The sequence below is a fragment of the Hirundo rustica genome, chromosome 6 (genome assembly GCF_015227805.2).
Source record: "Hirundo rustica isolate bHirRus1 chromosome 6, bHirRus1.pri.v3, whole genome shotgun sequence".
NCBI classification, from domain to species: Eukaryota; Metazoa; Chordata; class Aves; order Passeriformes; family Hirundinidae; genus Hirundo; species Hirundo rustica.
The window spans coordinates 52,811,347-52,832,257 of record NC_053455.1 but is presented as its reverse complement, the minus strand read 5'-3'; the positions used below and the strand labels follow the sequence as shown (position 1 = coordinate 52,832,257).

Here is a 20,911-nt window from a genome sequence, read left to right as displayed (position 1 = left end):
AAATATAGATATCTCTCAAAGGAGTAAACAATGGAAATCACAGGAGATATTTCCTGTTCCAAAAAAGAAATTAAAAAAAAAAAAAAAAAAATCCCCAAACCACTTCCCAACCCTAGCTTAGGATGTTTATATGGTATGGAGACCATCAGTCTAAATGCTGGTCCTACACATCCAGGCAGTATTTCAAAATTCATATATATTAGTCCATGGAATAGCTAACAAAACAGTCATTAACCTATTGAGGGGTTTCTGGTCTTAGCTATGTAGAACAGGATTTGAAAACTAACCTGCTAAATACCTTATCTCTTGGAATACTGGTCATCCTGTGTGAGATATCTCTCAATATAACTGTTTACTGGTCAACATTTTCAAACTGAGTTCCTCAAGACTAGGATATCATTACAGAGACTTTTAATTTAGAAGGCAAGGATTTGCTGACAAAAACAAGTACATGAAAAGCTTGATGAGCAGCTCTAGCAACAAGTAAATGAGCTGAACTGGTCCTTGGTTTATTGTGTGGCAGGACTGAATTCTGCCCTTAGGAATTTGTATGATGCTGCTTCTTTAGTGAAGTCTTCAGAGGCCCTACAGTTTATTACTGAACTCTTCAGTCACTAAAAACCTAGAATGTATTATTAAAAGACCACTGCTGACTTTGTCAAGAAAGGTTTTAATCAGAAGTAGCAACTTTTGAACTGGCTGTACTCTGGACAGAAGTGACTCCATTCAGTACACCAAAACAAAATGACAGAAGTTTTAATCCCAAAGGAAAATTCTCCAGGGCAGATGAGGCAGGTAAAATCTGCCCATCTCTGAGCACAGCCACAAGAGCTCTATTTACCCACATCAATTCTGTCACAGAGAGCAAACCCCAGTCAGCAGAGTCAATGTGTGGAGCTATGTGAAGCTGCTGGTTCTGTTTGAAGGGCAGACCGCATCAAATCAGTCAAATTCCAGCTGAGCTGACAGAGTTCCACCTGCTACAGACACATTGCCTCTACTATTTGAACAAGAAGCTGGATTCTTATGGGAAATACTGTGGCAACATTTATGCTTCTATTACTGCATGCATTGCATTAGAGAAGTGACCCACTCTGTTACAACTTGGCTACATAATAAGTACTTCCACTATTTTCTGTTAGAACATCTTTTTGGCCAAAAGGACAGTTTTTCAGGTAACAATGACAGGACCACTGTGACTATAAATTACTCAGAGTGTTCTTAGACCATACATATCAGCTTTAAAGTAATTTTTACTTACTTCCTTGTGATCTTCAACTACACTGAGAAGTGTATCAATAGTATTCAAGATTCCCATGCTGTCACTGCTTTGTCATCACTGCCCTCTTCATCTGGACCAGTCTGGATCACCTGGTTAAATGTCATTGCCTGCACATAATGGCAGAACAATCCATAAATATTTCATTAAATTATCAAGTCTGGCATTCTACATGATTTCAGAAGGACTTCTGCTGAGAAAACATGTACAAATAATAGCAGGTGACTGCTCTGCTCCAGAATTTCTTTTCAGGATGATGAAATTTGAATGTTAAGCCATTGGAGCATCACCCTCATCTATTCAGGATAAGAACATAAATGCCCCATGCAGGGGAAACACATTTTCCCTTGGTAAGTTCTTCTGGTACGAGGTTTCCTTAGTAGCTGAACTATACCGGAACACTAGGCAGGCATTCCCAGAGAGGATACGCTAAAAATGCCATTTTAACTCCAAGGGCCTTTAATAGGGACGCACTGAGCTCCTTGAGCTGAACTTTGCTTTGCAGCCATTAATACAACGTGCTAGATATAGCTATTCTAGTTCTGAATTTCTCCTGCAAATGAAAATTTATTTTCACACCCAACTTTTCATTTAAATCTACTCTTTAATATTTTGAAACAGACAACCTAAGTGACATTTTAGGGACTACCTAAAATGTGCTACCAATTTCATTATTACCACAATCAGGAGGAAATATGCAAAGATTTTGCAAACATTTCTAGAATTGTTCTTAGAAATTTCCACTCGGTATAAGTTATGAAGCCGCTTCTGATGAAAAACTGTCTAAATGCAGAAGAAAGTTATTGTATCAATGCATTAAACAGACTCTAGTAACAACAGCTATTAATTGATGGTCAAACTCAACTAGCAATTATAAATACCAATCTTTCCCATATTAATCATCTCCCCGAGTCACCGTAAAGTCTCACCAAATGCTGCGTCATTCTACTGCAATTGGGGTAACTTCTTCACTATATTCACAGATCATCTTCTGAATCACATTAGTAAGATCATCATTTTCAGTCTCCCTTATAATATGAAGCAAAGCTTGCATTACAGGTCTAATGAATGGAGTAATATATTCTTTAGCTGTAAAACAGGTGGAATGTTGAATTAGCATTCTTAGAAAACCACAGATCAGTGTAAGAAAATCAACCTCAAAGAACTTTATTTAGTGCTTCAGCATTAACATGCCAAAACCATGGGTAGTATAAATCATTATAGCAATACTACCATTCAGAACGAATTTTTAATATATATAACAGAAAATCAAAATTTAGTATGAAAACCAGAGCTCTACAGTCTGAATTCATGAAATGCAAGATTACTGATCTATGCAAATGTTAATTGAATGGCAGTGGGTACATATACACCTCTGTCAACTACCTGAAGTATTAAATATATAATTTATGTTTGCTTTGTGGCTTTTTATGCCAGCTTCAGGAATACTAAGGCATGTAAAACCTGCCTGGGTCAAGATAGGCCTTTTTTTTTTTTTTCCTAAATAAATGTTAATATTAACAAATATATGCCAAGACAGATATTGCCTCTGTATTTCTGGTTCAATTATTAGGTGCTATAAAACTGTATTACTGTACCATGAAGCTCGTTTACCATGTTTTAATAATCATGTCTTATAATGTTAAAATGCAATTTATTTATAATTTAGTAAAAAAAATTAAACTTTTCTAGATGAAAAATTATAGTAAATTGTTACAAGTTACAACTCCAAGAGGGAAATTAACATCAGGGAGGAAGAGAACAAGTCTGCCTGAACATCACAAAGTTAACACCTAATTCCATTAAAGCTTCCTGTAGCTGTGAGAAAGGGCTCATACCTTTCTCTTGATTACTGATGAGAAACTTGAAGAGCTATTGCAGCTTCCACTTTCACAGGCATTTCCCTATCATCTATCAGACACCGTCTCGTGAGTTCTAAGGCTGTCTGGAGAGTTCTGGTCACTTTTAAATTTGACTTCACAGAAATAATGAAGAACCCAGCAGCCTGGGGAAAAAAAAAAAAAAAAAAGACATTGAAGAAATTCAGAGCTGCAAACAAACAGGATTATCAACTATTTGTATACCCCTAATCTACACAGATGGTTGAATCTGAGGTGCAACTCCTGTTGAATGAAGATACTGGAAGACATTTCAATGATGAAGATGTTTGAGAGGGTGGAGGCTGGTCAGTGGGAGGCTGTCCTGCAGACATCACTAGACCAGTACTATGATCTCAGGTTCATCTTTGGCCACAAGATTTTGTGTGAGCAGTACAGTCTATGTGCAAAACACACACAGACCCTACCACCAGACACAGATGGGAAACTGTGCACACAATGCTACAGCCATTTCAAAACTACATAGGGGCTATCTATAAGCACATGTAAAAACTGGAACTCATCCCTGGAATAAACAACTTATTATGGAAGAGGTGCAGAAAGGAGAGCATCGGAGAGAGAAGTTGTTGAAGATTTCTGAAATCTTCAATTGGAACAGTACCTCACCAGTAAACATCACACTTTCTTACCAGCCACACTTTCTTACCCGTGCTCTCATGTAACCCAGCTCACTGCTGAAGAGAGGAAACACATGATTCTGCAACATATATTCCATCTGATCCTTATAGATCTTTTTCTGTCAGAATATGAAGGGAAACACATCAGTTTAAAACGTCATATAAAAAGATATATTTCTATCCCAGTGAAAAAAGCCACACACAATAAAGTGTGAAGAGCGTAACAAAACCCTCAGACTTTTAACTTGGCCCTTTTTTAAAGTCAATTATGCACCAATGATCTCCTGTATTAGTAATTAAACTTGGATACTACATGGATTTTAAAATTTTCAGTCATAATAGTGACAGTCTTTCCCCAGCCATTTTTTGACCCAAGAGACACCTTTCAATTGGCAGCATATTGGCATCAAAAGTAAAAGTGGTCAGGGAAACTGCTTAGAGGCTGTGGTCCAAATACAATTCCGTATCATGCATCTATTTTGCTACCATTTTAACTGAGCAACATCACTAATTTAATTTCCTTTCTTCTATACACAAGAGTTCATTAAATAAACAGCCTCTCACTGGATGCACTTTTTTCCTTCCTTCCACAAAAAAGGGGAATGGAATTAAGTGTAGCATAGAAATGGTGCAGTAATTCTTATCAGAAGCACAGAACTTAAGGTATTTATAACAATAATCCGAACTTGACCTATAAAACTTTGATAATTAAGATGACAGTAAACCCAAAACAATTAACTTCAACAGCTTAAAAAAACCTGGCAGCAATTCAGAAACTTGTCAACTCGGAGCTATTTGCATTTCTTCTAAGGTGTTGTATGTTAGAGAAGGCATAGGAGGAGCAAAAAAGAGAAAAGGATGAAAAGAACCACCAGATTTGTTCTGCTTACTTTTAGGAGAATTTCAGCCAAAGAACCAATCATATGTAAAGCACCATCCTTCTTGCGAGGATCAGCATTTGGGCTCCGTAAGGATTTGATAACAAAAGCCCATTGTCTTCTGCAGGACCTAGATTACATGTAAAGTTAGTCAAAGTATTCTAATCAATCATCCCAGGTACCATTCTCTGCGCTCTGAAATGCTACAATGTCTAACAGCCTGCTCCCCTGCTCCAAGTCCGGAATTTGGGCAATGTTCTATGTCTTTGTTATAAAACACGTAGTATTCTATCAAGAATGAGTCCTAGGGGAATTTGCAAATACCAAAAACCATAAATAGACCAGTGCAAAATAAATTTCAAATTTCAAATTTTAGTGTACTGTAAGTGCAGAAGAGTAAAACTTTATTAACAGCTCTTTCAGCAAATAAACTGAATTTAGCTAGGGGTATTTCAGTATAATCCTTTGAACAGCTTACCTCTTTCCTTTTACTACACGATGTAAACAACAATGTCTGAGCAGCAGTTGTTGGAGAAATGAAGTCTTCAAATACATCTGTTAAATAACATTGTAACAGTTATAAATTCTGGTCCTTTACTACAGTTCATGATCACAACGAATTTAATATGAAAACAGCGCCTTTCAGGTGGTTAATCACGCTTTCTTGCTAAAGATATTCCAAGACCAAAGAGTAACACATGGTTGGATACGTACGTTTCATGTTTTTCATGATGACTGCCTCTACATGTCTAATTTGAAATTCTCTGTCTCTTATTTGTAAGATAAACCTTTTGTAATAGTAGAAGCAGACACAACAGTCAGGTTTTTGACATGGATGTGATTTGCTCCACAGGCCAGCACACAGAATTAACTGGGTTAAAAGATGCTCAGCTTCTCATTTCTCTGAAGAAGAGGATTATCGAGCCTTGTGTAATACCTGTAGTGTTTACAGGTATGCCTCTGACCTGAGGGATAAAACTCCCAGACCCCTCAAGATTCCTTCCTCTAGCCACATAAACATTCCTAGTGAAGAATTTGTTCAGGGAGTCTGAAGTTTGTTTTTTTTTTTGTTCCCAGCCTCAGAGGACTGCACAGACTTAGAGAAAACCCCAACATCAAGTAGCAGAGCACAGGAGGAGAAATGGGACAAGTCTGGAATGCCAGGCTTACACCATAATGTGTCATTTACCACTGGGGTAAATCTGCTCTGAACTGTGCCATGGGTGAAATTCCCTAAGAAATTCAGGGCCTGAAATATTAGCTGTTGTAAGGCATAACCTTTAAATTACATTAAATTTATGTAGTTGTTAGCAAGACCAGAACTGTTTGACTTGTAATAAAAACTCTGTAACTGTAAAAATGAAATACTTTTACAAGTGCCCAAAGTCCTGTGTCATTGCTGACTGTTGTATCCTCTCACCAATATGACCAAATTAAGTATATTAACTTCTATTATTTGGTTAATACACTGTGTTTCTCTCTCTCTCTTTTTTTTTTTTTTTTTTTGAGATTAAAGCCGTCTCTGTTTTCACAAAAACACCCCATAAAAATCACACGAGTAGATTTCAAATGCTCACCAAATTTCATGCGGATATATTCATATGGATCTTCTTGCCAAAGCTCTTCATCAGCATCTGTATAGCACATCAATGGGAAAATAACATCTTGAATGATTCCCTGGAATAAAAAATGAGATTGAAAACAGGTTAGCACAACTAACTCAATCTCTGTACTCTCTCTTGTATTTTACAGTTTTCTCCATCCTGTCACTTCTGCATATAAAATGGTAACACTCTAAAACTATTTGGATTTAGAGTGGATTTATGTGGCACTTTACAAGAAAGCAAATCTTTGTGTTTAGGTAGAGTTACAATACAACACAAGATACTAGATTGGCTTTGGATAATGGCATGTGGAGATGATTCAAGGCCATAAATTCAGCAGATAACACCATCTCCAAATATGTTGTGTTGCTGTGTTGGGTTTAATGCTTAATAAATTAAAGCACAAAGGAGAGACAGCAATAAATTAGCTGCCTTTGCTCATGTTTCAAGGTAACCTTCACTAAACCGGCTTAAACTCTTTCCACCAGCGATTTATAAGAGAAGTGCCTAAAACGTGAATTGTGGCAAGGCTGGAAACACTGTACAGTAGACTGACTAATGTACTTTTGAGTAATTTAAGTATTAAACCCCAAAAAAGGCTTACTTGAATATGAGGTTTCAGATTCTTCCAGGTGACTGCATGAGACACTCCTTGATTGATGTAATTCAGCGTTTGCTGCAGAACTCTAGGAGCCATGTACTGCTTTTCCTTGTATTGATACAGCACCTTCAGCAACACCTAGAGAAATCAGATTCATCAATAGCTTATACTGAGCACAGACCATTCTCACCACAATTCCACCCTCCCTCACAAGCCTACATAAGAACCCCTCGAAACAAAACCCCCATTTATTCATTAGGCTAAAATGAGTACTGACTAATCCTTCATATCAAATGTCATTGTTAATTCTGTAAGACAATTTGCAGCTCATATTGGGTGCTTGCACATCTTTTAAAATACCATCCTTTAATAACACAAACCATACATGCTAATTACACCACCAACACCCCAGGGGGCCCTCGCCCTCCGAGGTTTATATTCCATCTTCACTCTTTGAGGGCAGAAATTCACACCCAGCCAGTAGATTAGAACACTCTACACTCACAGTCTACTGATCTGTGGTCTCTGTGCTTGCCCCTCACAGCCACACAGCTGTGTGAGGAACACCTTTGTGTGGAGTGATCCATCCCATTTCCAGTGTTTCAATGTAAGTCTTCACACAGAAGACACCATTTTTTAAAAATTCCAAACCCGCAGGGACTGGAAATATATCTATAAATCTGTAATATTACCAAAAAAATGAATCTTGTTTTCCCCAGATTTTTATTTTGAAAATGAATGCTGCTGATATAATTTATTACACAAACACCAAAGTGTTTTCCCAAAGGAATTGCCATGCACTTCAGTTTAGGGAGGATGCACTCATTCATCAAAATATTCACAGTTTTACAGTTCTATGCTCTAGATGCTTTATCAGTTCCCAAAGTTGGAACTGCTCATGTTTAAAAACTTTCAGGATTTAGATTACTGGTTGGTACCAACACCTGAGTACAAGGTTTTGGTGGCATTAAGTATCGAGTTAGGATAGAAAAGAAGAGACCCAAAGTTCAGATTTGCAGCTGTTTTGAGGACTATCCAAGAAGATTCATGTAGGTTCATAAACCAGATGTAGTAGGTAAAGATATTAAAAATTTAAGAAAATGTTTAAGAACTGCAGTGAGGAAAAACAGGATGGACACTCTGGGGCAAATACAATAAGATTCTGTAATAGTGCCAAGGAACTACAAGGTAGCAGTGTCCAACCAGGAGAGCTTAGTTCTGGCTCGTGAGAAATGTCTTGAGCAGAACAGCTGCTAACAACAAGGGATAAATTCAGGGTATTCCAGCTAGGCAGCTCAGCCTGGTTTGGACAAACTAAAAAAATTTAGCTGACGTAAATGCTGAATGTACAGGATTTTTTTTTTTTTTTTTTTTTTAAGTGGTGGGGGCTAATGAAAGAGAAGCAATGATGTGAATAACATTAGCAGTATATTTCAAGTTTATACTTGAACCACCTGTAGTCTCATGCCTATATTTATCTATTACTCCTTTACTAAAAGGGTGCAAACACTGTGGAGAGCAGAGACAACTTAATGAAATGTATTATTCACATCCGTATTCTTCAGTATTTCACAGATTTCCAGTTTCTGTGAAGAAACACATCCTGCTCAAAAATCTTCCACAACATTTATTTGACATCTTCCATGCCCTGAGCAGAGGCCCAATAGCTTATCTTCTGCAGAAAAATGGAGGGGCAGACCCTTAAATATAGTCTGTCTTTCTAAACAAGTTACATTATTGTTTAGGAAACAAACTAAGCCTGCTAAAGTATTGATTTTTTTTTTAGTAGTTTTCTTTTAAAATTCTTAGAGTTTCCTAGCAGCAATAACAATAAGGATCAATTTGATGCAAAGAGAATGTAAAGCAAAACAACTATTTTATCAAACTATTAAAGTTATCTCTTCAAAGACTACTTTTGGCCATAGCCTTTTGTCAGAAGTTTATTTTATCTTGGAATTACAAAGCAAACAGTAAGCCCTTAAAGAACATGCAGTAATTATCTGTCTAATGTCACCTAGAGGTGACAGGTGAGCACCTAAGGAAGCAATGCTGACACCACTTGTCTGAGGACAATGTTGGCATATATTGCCTCACACTCAATGTGACAAATGTTTTCCATAGTTTGGCCAACCTTCAAAAAGCATGGATTCATGAGATATTTTCCCTACATTTCTTGTTTTGAAGTCCTATAATTCATTATAATTTTATTAGAAATTATGAGAACTAAAACCAAACTAAGAACTGTTTGTCTGACTCTAAGGCTTTGAAGAAAACATTGTGCACTGTGAGATTTTCATGAATCAATAGTCTATTTACATTTGCAACACAATCACCTAAAAACAAAGGTATTTATGAACCAAATACAAGGAAATTTTATAAAAACATAAGTGAGGTTTTTAGTTAATCCAAGGATTCTTTGCATACAGCAGACCCTAAAACACAGCACAAGTGGCAACCCCAAACAGGGAGACAAGTGGAAAGGGAACATCAGAGAGCCTGTAAGAGAGCTTCTGCTTGATCAGGCTTTTGCAGAAGGCTGAAAATTTAGCATTTACAGACTTTAAGTCAAAAAAACCCTGTATCAGAGTTTAAAAGGTAGTTCTGACGGTCAACTACACCACATATACCCATCTCTTTCGGAAAGTTAAAAAATGGTAGTATTTGTCTGAAGTTTATCTGAGGGCTTGTAAGTGGAAAGTGGATTGTGATATGTGGCAAATTGATAATTCCTTTACCATTCTATTTTTTAGCCCACAGACATCACTGCTTTCTATACCAATGTGCTTGAAAAAAATTGTGAATAAGAGCAAGAAGCCTTTTCAGCAAATAATGAAATAAGCAACCAGTAGTAACTCCAAACTTATCCTAATACTCCCCCAACACTCAGTGCCTCTTACTTGCTGAACACCAACAGCGAAGGCCTTCAGGAAAACTTCAGCGAACTCATTGTACTCTTTGGAAACATTACCAGGGCTTCCATACCTAGAATTAGAAGCAAGTATGTGAATTCAAGGGTGCAGCAGTATTACTGACTTGAATATTTGCTTCAGGTTTCCTGAAAATAATAATGGAAAAGAAAATACCTCTCAAAGAGCCTAGCTAAGATATGCAAAGCCCACTTCTTGCATTTCCACCAAGGCAACTCAGGTCTATCATCTTCATCAACCTGAAGGGTTTCCTTTATATATAAAAAAAAAAGAGATTCTTTACCAATTATTCACAAAGAGTTCAAATTATATCTAGTTAGAACTACATAGTATATCTTGCTTTTAACTTTTGAAATTTGAACTTCTAGCTTAATAGAAGTATGAAGTAGAGCATATCTGAAAATAAATACCATGAAATATACCTAAATGGTCAAAAAATTATTTGAAACAAGAAGCCAAAATAAGTTTTGCTATAATTTGAAAACAGAATTCTCATACAAGCTACATATTTTCAAAACTTGTTTAGCCTGTTTAAAACTCCCCATTTAGCCTAATATATTTTTTTTAATGTTATTTTCTTGGCATCTGTAGAGAAAAAAAATGCAGAAATAAAATAATAAACTGTTTAACATTCTAATGAATGAAAAATACTTAAACTTAAAGACATAAATAGCCAAAAGCCACTCACGGCTGGAACATCCCTATCGACCACAGTCTTCAGGATTTCTATCCACTCAGTCAGGTTTTGCTGATTTATCAACTCCAAAGGTAGTGTGTACTTGTTAAAAGAAAACAAAATGGGAAATTAAGTTTGAATTGCTTTATAATATATTTTTTTTTACTTTTACAGTTTGATTTTTACTTTCAAAATCTTTGCCTTAGCTACCATGAAAGATTAGCAATTTACCTCAAAAACCCGGCTAAGAAACTCAACACAATCTAACCTATATCCTAAATATCCTCAAAGGTGCTAGAGGTCTTTGCTCCAATTCATTGTGCTTATGCAATGCTAAAACGCTACTTAAATGGATGTTACTCTAATTTCTGAAGCATTTAACAGCAGCTCCATTCCAAACTGCTATATTTACACTGGTAATTCTCTGTAGGCTGGCCTCCACAATCTGTCCTTGGAAAACTGATTTTCTAACTGGTTTTCCAGCAAACACCCTACCGTAAAGGATGGCATGTGCAAGTTTTATCTAATGCCAACCAGGAATAGCACTACTCAAAAGTAAAAGCACAAGACAAACAGAAACTTGTGATTCATGGAGCTGAGCAGTAGGGAAAATGATTCAGATGTAATCTAATACTGTAATATTTTTGTCATTCACTATTTTAAGAAAAAGAATAATGCTTTCAACTATTGTTCAAGTATGCACAAAGTTTTTTTACCTGGACAAGCGCATAAAATATTTTGAAGATCTGTTTCTGGATGAGGACAGACTGGTCTGATGGATCATTTAAGAGCTGAATGAAGCTGTCCTTCAGGACTGGCAGAAAATGTTGCATTGCAGCTATCAAGGGACTCCGCTCCTCTGGTTTCTTGTACCTTTAGAGAAGAACAAAGCCGGTTTTGTAGCTTCTTTAGGCAGCTTTAAATTGAAAAAGCTTATCATGCCCCAATGTAGGCATGAGTAGACTATATGAGAGCTCATAACCTCTGACTCAAAAAGAAACCCTAGCCAGTTCCTGTGACAGAATCAAGACATAAAGCCATAACCAGACAGGGTTACAGATGAGAAATACATTAATCAGAGCTCAAAATTTATAAAAATATTTGCAGAAGCCAAATTGCTTCACTTCACTGACACTGGATAAAGCAAACTGAGAAGTCTCTCACAGCCTGCCCCGACGGCTCTCGTATCTCGGCATTTAATTTGCCCAAAGCCAACAATGTGATAGAGAAAGTGGGATTCCAGACTGTGAGGCAGCCTCTGAGCAGGCAACCACCCTTGAAATAAAACCTCAGACCTTCTATGCTGGGGACAGCCCGCCAGCTTGCCCATGCTGAAAACAAGGCTCCACTTCCTTTCTCAAACATTTTGAAATTCCTGAAAGGAAACTAAGCCACATGTTGAAATCTTTGCCCCAATTTCTAATTTATACACAAGAAACTAGAATATAATTTTATGATTGTACGTGTATTTCTTGATTCAGCAATCAATACTTGTCAGACACTTGGACTCCTGCTGTGGGAGATTTCTGGGTTAAGAGGATTGAGCTTTGGTTTGGTTTGTTTTTCAAACACATTTTTTGTAGACTTTTCACTAATATTAAATATCAATACTCAGCTTCCTAAACAATGACAATTTTCAGAATATAAAAAGAAAAAGACTACTCAATCTGCTGCCAGATGGCATGTTCTGTAAGAACTGCTACACAACACTGAGCTCCAAAATCCTGTTCAGCAATACAGTTTTTATGCCTTTTCTGAACCAGAAACCCAAACATTTTCGCTCAGGAAAATTCAGTTTCTAATTTTCACCAAAAAATAAAATAAAAATAAAAATAAAAATAATAATAATAATAATTAAAAAAAAAAAAAAAAAAAATTACTATGCAAAGAGCAGCCATTTGATCTTGCTGGTTGAATTTGAAGGGAAAAAAAAGTGAAAAGCTCCAAGATACCTGTCTCATGTTAAGGAAAAAAAAAAAAAATCCAGACTTAAATACTCCTACATCTCAGGCAGTAAAAACTTGATCAAAGTCATAACATTACACAGATTCATGTCCCACTAAACTGATAGAAACACATTGAAGCGTGCACATTCCTACATGATTCGTGACATGAAACTCACTCTTGTTGACCAGCAGAAAGCTGAGCAGTTCCTGGCCTCAGCTGAAGTGTTTGATCAGCTGAGACTACAGACACACCTGTTACCTTATCACACAGTGACTGCACTCAGATCCCTCAACATGGATTTCTACCACCTTAACGCACTACCACTGAACACTTCTTGATTTACAGCTCACAGAACTCTGCAGCACATTTAGTTAAATACGTTTAAGCTGAAAATCAAGTGAGAAACTTTTTGCTTTCCTTTCCTAGCAGGACTTGCAATTTTCAGCCACTAAGAAAACTCCCACTTGAGATTACAAAGATTTTCATGTCATTCCTGTAAAAGTATTTTTGAGAAACTGAAATTCATTGTTTTATACTAATTGATGTAAAATTCATTAAATTAGAGGGAAATTTTTCCATGCAACCTTTTAAATCAAGAACCTGAAACAGAAATGTTATGCTGCATTTCAATGCTTTGAAAGAGTAAGTTGTGGATTCCATCAGTTCCACTACTACAATCCCCGACTCCAGGATTGTCCCTTCTCTGATCATACCAAAGTTAGTTAACTAATTTTGAGCTCCCAACATTTCAGATTTCACAATTTGAAATGTTTGTATGGTTACTTTCACCAAGCACTAGAGTACAAATTGTTAAAAAGTTTAAACCTGATTTAAATAATAAATTCCTGCAAAAGTCGTGATTTTGAGCAGACTTTCTTACTGCCATCAATCCATAAAAAACAACTATCATGTTAAGGTTTTAACCACTTTTTTCTGAATTCAAACTTTTAATGAAGGCAGTTTTTCTGTAACTTTTAGTGGAGAAGAGACATGAGCCAGCATCTGCATCGCAAGTAGTCAAGAATACTTTCTAAGATTACATTTCCATCACCTTTATGCAGTGTCATAGACAATTCTACATGGTCACAAAATACACAAAGAGTACAAAAAATAGACACCAATATATTAATTCTGCTGGTTTATATGGAGAAATACCAGAAAGAACTTACTCATAGTTTTTCACAAGTTGATAAAGACAAAGAAGAATTCCAAGCCAACAAGCACTATTGTCAGACTGGAGATAAAATCCAATTTTTTCCACAACTGCAGTCCAGCGACTTGGATAATCATACTTGATAATGTGGTGAATGCAAGTAGTAAGCTGTACTCTGGAAATCAAAAGCACAACAATTAAATAAGTTACTGCTATTATTTTAATAATATTCTTGTAGTGTTGAAGCAGTAAATACTGTCTATACTTAGACTTTCTTTTTGTTTATAAAGTTAAGTTCTGTAGTTTCTGCTTAATATTCTCCCTTTAAAGAATTTTAAATCTCTAAATGCTACACAAGCTGAAAACTGTTTTTCCATCTACATTAATTCTATGTTTAGGATACACAGTGTGTGACAATGATGCTTAGCACGTGGGTGATCTTGGCTGGGGGAAAAAAAAAATAAAGAAATCCAACAGTCAGAATCCACAGGCAATTCACGCAGAGGCTAAAACTGTGCACCTGATCAGCTCAGGAGAGTGGATAATGGCTTCTACAATGTTCTCACGGATACAGTGTCTGTCTTCTTCTGGGATGGAGTAAGGTGGGATCTCTCCTGGAGCACTTTCACGGTCCGGCCAATACTGGGTTATCATATTTTTCAAGTAGATAACCCCTGTGAAACAAGAGTGGCAAATCAGCTGACAGCCATTTAAAGCACAAAACAACCACACATCTTGCAAGCAAATATTTTTTAGAACAAAACTGACCAAAATTACAAAAGCATTGGCCCTTTCTAAGTAGGAGAATCAAAATACATAAACCATGCAAGTTATTAACCCAATAATCTACTAAATTTATACTTCACCCATTTAATATAAAAACACTAAAGGTATTGCTTTCACCTGTGATTCAGCTAAGTAGCTGTGAAACTATTTAGCAACACACTTCTGAAAAATCCATTATAATGATTTTCTCAATATTTTCATTAAAATTGAAAAAGAAAAGCTGCTCAATACTAACGACAACCTAAAACATGCCTTGTAAATAATAATAATAATAAAAAAATCGAATTAAGTTTGCAATACAGGAATGAATGCTAGAGAAACAGAGCTCCTTTATACCCAGGTTATGGGCTACAGCATTTTGTAGTAATCAGGCTCCTGGAACACAGCCTGAATTTACCATTTGACAACCAAATCCAAACTGCTTGCGTGGCAGAATGTAAATCACAGCACTTAGAAAAGTACTTACAATGCAACAGTTAACCTCAAATGGCAAACTGATAACAAAGTTACTGTTAATCTAAATCTACATAAAAGTCCATAAAGCAACTTCTCTTCCTAAATTTCACATGCATCTTTTGAAGATTCAGAAATCAGAGGGTTTCACAAAGTGTCTGCAGAGGTCAAGAAACACTCAGCAGATTATTTACAAGACTTCAGCCAGCCCTCAGAGAGATTTATCATTAATTGCTTTGCAAATACACACTGTTTGTAAGATGGGCCTTGAATGAGCCATCCCCACTCTTGACAGGATGCTTTGGGGTTTAATCGGCTTAACCTGGAGGAGGGTGAAATTTCAGAGGTTTTCTTCAAAATTCTTTTTGCATGTTATACTTGTAAAGCAGTAAGCTTTGTGAGTCATCATTTGAATGGTCCCCCAAGCAGTAAGATAAAAATGCAAGTTAAGTTTAGGCTACAACTTAGAGTAGTCTACTACATGGAAGGTCCAAATAAGCAATCCAGATCACATCCTCCTGACCAGTCAGAAAACCCACTGAAGTATTGTACTAAAAACCTCTATCAAGTTATTAGAGCAGCTTTAAGATGATGTTTGGAGCAGTCAGTAATCAACATTCAATTTTACTGATGGCTTATGTGCAAATAAACAGGGTTTGAAAAGACATAGTTTGTTTTCTCCTAAGTATGTTTAGAAACATTAGTGCTCACAGTACAAGTTTAAATTACTTCCTTGGACCAAAAGCACCAGCATCATAAACCATTCTGCTTCCCCCAGGAATGTTCACTAGAGATAAAGGCAAAGGAATCATTCAAGAACCAGACACACCTTTTCTTTGTCTTCCTTACTCAGTGTATGGTGCCAGATAACAGCTCGTGATGACTGTAATTTTAACAGCTCCCAACTTCTGGGTGCTTGACATTAAAACTGTCAGAATTCTTTAACAGTATCAGCATGTGTACTTGTGTGTATGCACCACTAGAATAGATACAGTGAAAAAAATATTTGAAAACTTGCCTGCCTGTCTCACTGGTAAATCCAGTTGCTCGGACATAGTGATCTGAAGCAGAGTTGAAACAAAGTTCACTGATTTATGAGCCTATGGAGAGGGGGGAAAAAAAAAAAACCAACAACAAAAAAAACAACAGTTATATTTTAGAATACTCACATTAAGTTTTACAATATCTTTATAATGATGTAATGCAATCAATAGAATACCAGCAAATTCAGCCAGTTGCACAGGAGTCAGCTAATCAGCCAAAGCATTCCAAAGTTTTGTGCTCACTGTATATTGAAGACAGCAAGGGGCAGGAAAAACCCTACCGTTTAAGGTAACACAGTTGAAGAAATCACTGAATAGGAATCAGCTTTCCACAGTCGCCAAACATGTGCCCCACTCAGAACAAAAGCTTGAAGCAAGAGCACCTGAACAGCCCGAAAAACCCAAGCACAGCAAATTTACAGTGACCTTTAGCAAGGTATGAGTTCATTATATAATAAGCTAAGAAACAGATGGGAACTATGTTTTAAAACTAAGTCCAACTCCTACTTCATCTTTCTGAAAAACCAGTTTCAAGGGACCACTGATGCACTACTGCAGCAGCTGTCCACAGAACCACACAACAGCAAAGCAACAGCAGGGAGATCCAAATGGAGACACATCTGCAGAGTAACAACTTCCCAAAGATTTGCAGGAGTTTCACTTAGGAAGGAAACAAAACACGTTTTTTCTTACCATAATGAGAACTGTCAATGATATATTAAGGATTGGATTGTATTTTCAGTGAGGAAACAAACCTTAAAGTTATTATGACACCCTTTACCCACCTTTCCCAAACATCAAGAACTCCAGACAATAAATTAATTTTGCTGGGAAAGGTGAGTTGTAATCCTTAAAAACTAACTCTGATTTTCTTAACTGAAACCCAGTATAATTTTCCTCGAGGTGAAGAATCCATGTACATGAGTTACAATGGGAAATCCCTATTTCATGCATGGAAAAAAATTCACAAAGGGAGTCCAAGGCCTAGAACACTTATCCACAAAAGCTGTGGGACCTCATCCTTAGAGATATTCTGTTGGACAAGTCCTGATCTACCTCATCCAACTTCCAAACAGCTTTGCTTTTCTGCTTCATCTTCACTCACACAGCAATGTTGTTTCCTATGTTCTTTGCGGTTCCCCCAGCAAAGACAACTGCACAGATCCACGTAATTTAACCTGGTGAACTCTTAGGAAAACACATCTAACCCACTTGTTACTTTCAAAACCATTGAAATCACAGTATTAATGAAAACCAAAACGCTGCCTCAAATACTGCAGCAACTTCATGTCATAAACAGAAATAATCAGAAATTATCCTTCCATTCCTTTAGTAGGACCAAAAGCTCTTCTGACAGTATGAAATTATGTCGATTCCTCCTAAGTTTGTAATGCTGCTCAGCTCACTCCTACAGTACCAGAACATTCTCTTCAACTTTCATTTTCCCAAGCAAATATCTCTAAAAGGTCCCAGTATAAACAAGTGTAAAAGGGACAGCCTGGGACATACCACTGGTACTCAATTTGGTTAGTGTAGCTTGTTTTCTGTCTCCTGTTCTTTAAAACAGATTTCAAATGAAGAACAAACTTTACTTAAGAATCTGCCCAAAATGTTAAAACACTGTTGTACACATTCATCCCGTGCACTAAAACTCTCAGGCTCCCGAGAACCCAGAGGCATCTGGTCCCATTGAAATGTTTACTCGCAGAGTGTGATTTGATGAACTGAGAGTAACTGACACTGCAATATGAGCACACATCCTGCTGACCCACGTCCCTCTGATATTCCCCAAGCCCTCAAGAAGCAAACACACTTTCCAATGAAAAACAAACAAATAAACAAACAAAAACAACAAACTATTGTCTTCAGCTGCCAAGTAATGTTTGAATAAATAAATTTAAAATAAAGATTACTAGTTGGGTTTGATTTCTCTTAAAGCTCCAGGTCCGTTAAGTTCCTCCTTTCCTTAAGGAACATTAATAGACACACAGAGCCCTGCAGCACATTCCAAATGACATCAGACCCTAATTCAGCACAGCATTCAATTATACACTTAAGAGTAATGTCAGAGGAAGTGCTCCTGTATTTAACGTGTTGCGAACCTAAAGAAAGCTTTCAGTTTCAATAACCTTTAATCCACTTACAAATAAGGTCATATTAGTCAGCATAAAATGGACTTAAAAGCGCAAACTGATGTCTTTCCACAAAGGCTATAAGCTTAACAGATATCTTTTCTATGATGAAAATTTGCAATGTTTGCAAAGTCAGAAGTATTTAATCCTATAATTTAAAAAATTCAGGGTAAGTTTCCTTTTCCCATGATAAATGACTGCTATTCTTGTAATAAAAACCATCCATTTCAGCAACAAATATGGAAATAATGTTTAAGAGCTACTAAGGAACTAACAGAAAACCAAAGGAAATTAAATTTAAAAAATCTTATGTCTTACAAGAAATAAAAACTAGATAGCAGTGTACAAAACTGCCACACACTGAAATTTAATAAAATACCAAAGAATGCTTTCTTCATTTACAAAGAGAGGACGGAGCCTATGCCTATTACAGGCTACAGAAGCTCCCGAGAAATATCAATTCTATTACTATGTGGGATTAATATATTTTCATCAGGTTTTTTGAACTATAGCAAGCTTTAAGGGACAAAACTGAAACATCTACACAATTATCTGTTTGTTTGGGTTTTTTTAAATCCTACAAATGTCATCCTTATTAGCATCTGAAGCATCAGACTCCAACCAACCATGAGGATGAGCTGCTTTATCACCTTTAGTAGTTCAAAGCAGATTCAGATGATATAATCTGTGCTTTTAATACAAGTAAAATACCTTGTACTTGCCAATCAAAGCCGGCTCTTAATCCTCTCTGTTAATACCTACATTCACACAGAGCTACATTAACGCTTCCATGCATTCAATATGGAATAGAAAGGACTCCCCAAACTCTCCATAATGACCTCCTTCCAAAGCCACTGAAGGGAAGGTGATTGCAGAGAAACTGAGATGTAGGGATGAGTAAGGACAGTTCCATGAAGACAAGTGTGTACCGAATGCTTAAATAAAACACCAAGTACTACAGTCACCTGTCATGCTCCCTTGCCCTGCTTCACTCTTAAAGAGAACACCCAATGCTTTACTGGCACTTGTAAAAAAAACTGAACCTAAAATAAGACACCACCATAGGTGCCTTTTTCTATCTACAGCGTTAAAAAACACTGAATCCACATCTCTTTCAGCTATTTCCATCTTTAATAACCTTACTCCCACAAGAGGGCTGCCTCTCAGGACAGCATGCTCCTCTTCACTGACTGCGTTGCTAAAAAAAAACAACCATACTAAAAACCACACCTATTTTAGGTTCATTTTTGAACCTAAATCTGGATTTCACAATGGTCACTATCACATACTCTAAACTGCATGAAGAACAGAAAATTTCCAAGACTTTACAGTTTTGACATTGGTAAAATTTTGACTTAACTCAGCATTTAAAGAAAAACAAAACCAAAACTCATCTCAAGTCCTTCCCCCTTACAAAAGGTCCACCATGCCATGTCACTGGTATGACTTTGCTGTCTAAGAGCCAAAGAATTCGGGGAACTTTTCCCAAGAGCAATCTTTGCTATGCAGCCTGTCTAGCTGAGGAATGTTTCTATCAGACCACAAACCTTGCACCACTCTCCGTTAATACCAATCACTGCTCCAGAACACACAATCTTTTTGCACAGTCCACTGCAGTTTTTCCTAGCAGGGTTGATTTGTTAGACATGTGCTAAAAGAGACTTTTGAGAAAAGTGTCATACCAGCTACATAATCCAAAAGAGGAATGAAGTTCAAAGTTAACATTAAAGAGACCAGTTCATGGCACATGAACCTATGAATAGTTAATTACAATGTGGAAAAGCACTTTTCCTCCAGTAATGATACTCACTGCAGTAAGTTACATTAATCTTTAATGCTGGAATATTCATCACTCACACAAAGCCTGTGTGCCTCTAAATGATAAAAACAAGTTTCATCTTGGGTAAAAGGACCTCCATGCATTCTCTTCAGACATCAGGAAGATGACAAACACACTACAATAGGCACCTCCTTTACTGTTGCCCAAAAAAGCTGAACAGATGAGCAACACTTACTATATGCTGCTGAACTGGAACCCCAGGTTATTTATATAGCTATTCAATGTAGCACACATGTGAATAAAGGCTAACATTTTAAAAGTAAAGTAGATAAAAAAAAAAAGAATTCCCGTTTCTCTTCCATTCCAGTTTTGGGGGAAAAAATAATCTACATCCAATTTTTGATCTGGGCCATAGCGGGACTGGGGGCACGTAACTATTACACTGAGATGAAACTGTTTTCTTATAGAAAGGTAAGGTCAGGAGCTGTAAGGCCATGCTGAATCAGCGAAGTGCTACGCAGCACCCTTTTAATTTTTTTAAGAACTCAGCAGGTGTGGAAGTCATGCCGACCTCAAGTTTTTGCAAGCTAGTTCTGCAACCTTATGCAGCTACAATGTATATGCAAACCTGGGTTAATATCCACAAAAGATAGACACTCACCAGTTCCTGCAAACATCCCTGATGCTACTTTCATCCCTGTCTGCAAGTCTGAAGGACTTCATGCTCTACATCTGGCTGAGGAAAAAGCAATGTGCCTAGTAGAGGCTTGCTAGGCACACACAGGAACTATTTGCTAAGTCATGAGAAAATGGCAAGTGGCCCTTTCTTCTCAGATTTTACCTCGTGCTGGGCAACTTGCACCAAGAAGGAAAATTCCTCCTAGTGGAGCCAAGGCTCCCTCGGTTCCTTACTGCCCCCAAGGGGATTTCTAGTGTTGGACCAGCCTTGGCACATGCAGCTTAAAACACCCATTCCCAAAGCATCCCTCATCTAGCATGCATAGGAATATATAGAGGGAAGATGGGGGAAGTGAAAGTAACCAAGCACTTTGGGTAAAATGTCACACCAACAACTTCAAAAGAGACCCCATGATCCGATAATCAAAGCAAAGAAACTCATGCTCTGTTCTTTTTCTC

General features: G+C 37.0%; 1 protein-coding gene and 1 non-coding gene across 2 annotated transcripts in view; both read right to left on the bottom strand.

The window, feature by feature from the left end:
* The window catches only part of IPO7 (importin 7), a 34,241-nt gene that overhangs the window by 9,725 nt on the left and 3,605 nt on the right, over positions 1–20,911 (bottom strand). The window contains 21 exon segments of the mRNA XM_040067582.2: positions 112–116; positions 1,258–1,320; positions 1,323–1,389; positions 2,209–2,225; positions 2,228–2,368; positions 3,118–3,139; positions 3,141–3,230; positions 3,232–3,284; positions 3,814–3,913; positions 4,685–4,756; positions 4,758–4,802; positions 5,151–5,227; positions 6,250–6,349; positions 6,881–7,015; positions 9,775–9,859; positions 9,961–10,055; positions 10,493–10,582; positions 11,197–11,353; positions 13,597–13,755; positions 14,101–14,254; positions 15,838–15,919. Coding sequence (XP_039923516.1) covers positions 112–116; positions 1,258–1,320; positions 1,323–1,389; positions 2,209–2,225; positions 2,228–2,368; positions 3,118–3,139; positions 3,141–3,230; positions 3,232–3,284; positions 3,814–3,913; positions 4,685–4,756; positions 4,758–4,802; positions 5,151–5,227; positions 6,250–6,349; positions 6,881–7,015; positions 9,775–9,859; positions 9,961–10,055; positions 10,493–10,582; positions 11,197–11,353; positions 13,597–13,755; positions 14,101–14,254; positions 15,838–15,919 — 1,809 coding nt within the window.
* LOC120754824 (small nucleolar RNA SNORA23) lies at positions 3,441–3,622 on the bottom strand. The gene has a single exon (XR_005701587.1). It is a non-coding gene; the product is annotated as a small nucleolar RNA SNORA23 (small nucleolar RNA).